The 5,325-nt window shown below is 43.5% G+C and overlaps 1 protein-coding gene across 1 annotated transcript; it reads left to right on the top strand.

Annotated features, from left to right (window-relative positions):
- The first annotated feature begins 1,129 nt into the window (after positions 1–1,129).
- Positions 1,130–4,859, top strand: LOC136508167 (translocase of chloroplast 90, chloroplastic-like). Its single transcript, XM_066502796.1, has 3 exons — positions 1,130–1,261; positions 1,452–1,582; positions 2,347–4,859. Exons 2-3 carry the CDS (start codon positions 1,465–1,467, stop codon positions 4,581–4,583), a joined length of 2,355 nt encoding a protein of 784 aa, XP_066358893.1. The 5' UTR covers positions 1,130–1,261; positions 1,452–1,464; the 3' UTR covers positions 4,584–4,859.
- The last annotated feature ends 466 nt before the right edge of the window (positions 4,860–5,325 follow it).

The following is a 5,325-nucleotide window of genomic DNA, read 5'->3' as shown; positions in this document are numbered from 1 at the left end:
ATGGAGCAATCACCATTGTTATCTGGTTTTAGTTTGCTGGTTTCGTTGATTACCACGGGCGTACGACACGAGAAGGTGAATGTTGACTAATTTATTATAAGAGAAAAATACAATATGACTTATAAACCAAACAAACATGACGAAAGTACTTACTTGCTGGGAAGACGGGAACGGACGACACGAGAATCAAGAAAGAGCTAGCTGTGGCACGGTTGCACGAACATTTACGAACAACGGAACATTGAAGCAAAAACAACGAATTGAATCGTGTCGCGTATAACAAGAAGAACAGAAGCTCACGAACGACGAACACCAATTAAGCAAGGTCCGGTCCGGCCGTCGGTCCTTTTCCTTCTTCCTGTCGCACGCAACGCAACGGAGCAGCCTCGTCGTCGTCCGCCGCGACGCGAGGATGACTCAACTCCCTGTCCTGGGGCCAAACAACATCTCGACTGATTTGTTTGGCCTCCGTCTGATTTGGCTCCGTCGTGTACATGTCAACTGTTCTGTCTTCTGCGGATATGTGCTTCGAGATTTGAAGACTCTACGTGTTTAATCTAGATATAATAACTCGAAAATGGTGTACTGAATTCGTAAGCTGTTTGTACCCTTTTTTTCAATTAAATGTACAAAACAAGATCCCGTCGTTCATATTTTTATTTTTTAAAAGAATTGCTGATGTACGGGTTCCGCATACCATTTATACACTTTTTTTTTTTACCTAATTTTGGCATAGCTGCGATCTAAAATACATATTTTTCCTTCTTCATTCAACCTTGACGTAACCAAACGCCCAAACCTTGGTGTTCACTGCGAACCAAACATAATTTTTGACATGGCTAAATTTTCTCCAAACTCAAGAAAATGCGGCTGTAGCATGCAGAATTGCAGATCAGCAACACCGTATGTGTATAATAATTAAATTAATGTATGTATACTAATTCCTTTTCTTACGAGTGGTGAACACTAATTAATTCCTTGTTATAATTCATGAGCCTGTTCGTTTCGGCTGAATTGACTTATAAGCCATGGCTGAAAGTATTACTGGCTGATTTGGTGGCTGATTTGGTGGGATAAAAAAAAACACCGTTGACTGATAACGAGACCCAACGCCATGGACCCATCCAAAAAAAAAACGAGCTCTCGCCGCCGCCGCTGACTCGCTCTGTCTGTCCGGTTGAGCCAGGCCACACAAAACAGATAAACCAAAAAATACCCAGCCACGGCATCTCCAACATCCTCCTTCTCGGGCTCCGGCCAGGTACGTCGTCGAGCTCCGGCCAGCCGCGATCTCCCTTCTGGGTTTTACTACACGGGAGAATTGGCGGTCCGGTCCGAGGGGGGAGTGGGGGGAACGGGGAGGAGGGTGGAAGATTGGGGTTTCCTCGCTCTTTAATAATAACTTGGGGGCAGATTTGATCTCTGATTTTGCTCTACCCGACCGACCTCAGGTGGAGGAGAAGGATGCTGATGAACTTCAGGGAATGGATCTCGTACCGCCTCGGGTCCTCGCTGCTGTCCGCCAGGCCCTTCGCGCTCTCCGCTGGCGCCGATGACGCCGCCTCCGAGGGTGATGCTCATGGTGCGCTCCCTTCTCCCTGGTGATTGTTGTTTTTGTTTTCAACAACGGCGTTGCCTATGGTTATATAAACTTGGAATCTTCGTTTTCAATGAAAATGCCATCTTGTAGTCTAGTCTGCTGCTGCTGAAAATATCCTTGATGTTGTTAGGCTTAAACCTAGGGTCCCCTCAGTTATACGATAAGGAATCAGATAAATTAACTAGATGGCCTATTGCAAGTCATTCCCATCACACGGGTCTAATTAGCGGACCCGCCAATTATGAGTGCAGGAGAGGCTAGTGTGCTTGCAATCAGACTATGAGAGTTTTCGCCTTTCCAGCATATGTGCTTGGAGTAACCTTTTGGTTACTGCTATTAGGCTTTTAGCATGTTACATGATTTTTCTTTTGAGATAGGGCTTTTATTATTAGGATTTTAGCATGTTATAGGAATAATTAGGGCTAACAGACTAAGCCTTATCATTTTCACCATTGGAACGCATTGATGTTTCAGCTTCGATTGTTGTTTATGTTACTGCAACCCCATGATGTGCTCTTAACACGCACCCCCCCCCCCCCCCCCCCCCCCCCCAAAAAAAAAAATGTTGCTTCTTATTTTCTGCAAGCTACATCCTGACGTCCTTTACTGTCCTCAAAGACCCTCTTGCTACTAATCGTTTTCAATTTCATCACATGTGGGCATATTTCAAATTCAATGATACATTTTTTTATCCTCCTGTTCATAATGTTTTAAATGTACCTTGCTCACTGAATGCTATCGTTCAGGTTCAACACACAATGGCTTTGTAGATACTGTTACTGCCAGTACATTTTCTTCTAATGATACGCTGGCGTCAGAGGTCACAGCCAACTCTAATACTGGTGCAATTTATTCTGGTACTGTTCAACAAGATGATGATAACAAGTCAGATCCACTCATGAAAGTCGAGGCGCTTCAAATCAAGTTTCTGCGGTTAGTATACAGGACTGGAGTGTCTCCCAGTGCTGATGTAGTTGCACAGGTTCTGTACAGGTTGCAGCTTGCAAATTTGATTAAAGCGAGTGAATCAGATGCCAGGAGAACAAACCTTGCTATCAACAAAGCCAGGGTTATAGCAGCACAGCAAGAAGCACCGGGTGGGCCTGATCTGGACGTTTCGTTGCGAATCCTTCTTCTGGGAAAGACTGGTGTGGGAAAGAGTGCCACGATAAATTCAATTTTCGATGAGAGGAAGGTGGCTACTGATGCTCTGGTTCCGGCTACTCATAGGATAAAGAAGATTGAAGGAACAATCAAAGGAATAAGAGTCACAGTTATCGACACACCTGGTCTGATGCCTCATTACCATGGCCAAAGGAGGAACAGGAAGATTCTGAATTCTGTCAAGCGCTTCATTAAGCGATCCCCACCTGATATCGTGTTATACTTTGAGCGGTTGGACCATATTAACAGCAGATACAGTGATTACCCACTGCTGAAGCTTATGACTGACATATTGGGCTCTTCGATGTGGTTCAACACTGTCCTTGTAATGACTCACTCTTCCTCATCTCCTCCTGAAGGACCAGATGGTTACCCTTTGGAATATGACACTTACACGCGTTACTGCAAGAATGTGGTACAGCGTCATATCCAGGCTGCAGTTTCCAACACACAGTTGGATAATCCTTTTGTGCTGATAGACAATCATCCAATGTGCAGACGAAACACCAAGGGTGAAAGGGTCTTACCAAATGGACAGGTATGGGTATCAGAACTGCTGCTGCTGTGTGGGGCAACCAAGTTGCTGACAGAAGCAAATTCCTTGCTTAAGTTTCAAGATAGCTTCCTACTGTCACAAGCAAACACCAGGCTGCCTTCGCTGCCTCATCTTCTTTCTTCACTCCTTAAGCCTCATTCTTCATCAAGTTCAGATGCCATTTACAGTGAATTGACAGAAATGTCAGATGAGGAGGATGAATATGATCAACTACCACCCTTCCGCATTCTAAAGAAATCTGAATATGAAAATTTGACAAATGAACAGAAGTCTGCATATCTTGATGAACTGGACTACCGTGAGACTTTGTACCTAAAGAAACAGTGGAAGGAGGGAATCAGAAGAAAAAGGCTTACTGAAGCTCAGAATGACGAAGTTGGTGATGATTATGAAGAGAGTGCATCCCCAGAGATTGTGCACATGTCAGATATGGACATTCCACTAAGTTTTGACTCTGATTATCCTGTGCATCGTTACCGTCACATTATAACTGATGATCAGTTGTTTAGACCAGTTTTGGATCCCCAAGGATGGGACCATGATATTGGGTTCGATGCCATCAATTTTGAAGCATCTCAAGAGTTGAAAAAGAATGTCTCTGGAGCAATTACAGGACAGATGAGAAAGGACAAGGAAGACATGTATATCCATTCAGAATGTTCAGTAAGTTACAATGCTCAGAGAGGCTGCTCCTTGATGGGGGGTATGGATATGCAAACGGCAAGCAGAGATTTGGTCTGTACCGTTCACGGGGATGCCAAGTTCCGCAATCTGCCTTGGAACACTACTGGAGGTGGCATTTCTGTTACTAAGTTTGGCAACAAGTACTTTGCTGGTGCCAAGTTAGAAGACTCTGTTACCATTGGGAAACGGGTTAAACTGGTAGCCAACGCCGGTAGAATGGCTGGCTGTGGACAAGTGGCACATGGAGGTGGTGTGGAGATAACAGCAAGGGGGAAAGATTACCCTGTGAGGGAAGAGAGTGTCACGGCAGCAGTCTCCGCTTTGTCGTTTGAAAAGGAAACTGTAATTGGGGCCAACCTTCAGTCAGACTTCCGAGTGGGCCGTGGATCAAAAATATCAGTCAGCGCTAACCTAAATAGTAGAAATATAGGCAAGCTCAGCATCAGGACTAGCACGTCAGACCACACTGAGATAGCTCTGATAGCAGTTGTGTCATTGATCCAGTTCATTCTTAGGAGAAGATCGGCTGCAGCTGATAAAGGTGAGCAAGAGAGTGATGAAACCTATTTGGATGACTAAATAACAAGTAGAAGGAAAAGACAATGATTGCATGCTTTAGATGTTCTTCATCATCAGGATTTGCTGCAATTATGTTAATCTAAGGCGGTCGTCAAATCTAGGGTTCCAACTTGTACAGACTCCTTGTATATGAGTTATTATGAGTATAATGTATGAAGGCAGCATTTTCCATGAAGAGAGCTCCTCCTGCCTATAGGCGATTTTCTAGGTTTTAAGGATGTAATCAGATGCAGTTTTGAGTTTTGACATCACATAAAGTTGATTTACTTTATTACTTGCATTGGAATGTTTATTTATACCTAGTTTCTGTTTCCCAATTTTAAAAGATCTCACTGATAAGATATTTCACTGATCAGAGACAAATATACAACCTTTATCTGTAAGGAGGAAACTGAAAGATCACATGGTTTTTGTTTTCAAATTGGTTGATTTTTGGTTTGCTTACAAGATGTGAAAACTAGAGCACGCGTATGAGGAAAACAACCTGATTGAACAACAGAAGCTTATTTACTTCGATGACTTGTGGCGTCTCGAAGTGCACTTTTCTTGCAAACCAAAATCCTTTGAAAACATTTTGACAAACAATTTAGCAATCTTATAACTGGGCTTGCCGAGGCGAACATTTGGCAGTACCAAACTTTCAGTGTGACTCAGCCGACCACATCGGCCTTTCAAGTCTCAAACTATTGCGAGTACATTAAGATAGTTTAATTCCCACTGGTAAATCGACAGCTCCATGAAA

This window comes from Miscanthus floridulus, chromosome 15 (genome assembly GCF_019320115.1).
Source record: "Miscanthus floridulus cultivar M001 chromosome 15, ASM1932011v1, whole genome shotgun sequence".
In the NCBI taxonomy this organism is placed as follows: domain Eukaryota; kingdom Viridiplantae; phylum Streptophyta; class Magnoliopsida; order Poales; family Poaceae; genus Miscanthus; species Miscanthus floridulus.
The sequence above is the reverse complement of the archived record's forward strand: the minus strand, read 5'-3'. Positions and strand labels throughout refer to the sequence as shown.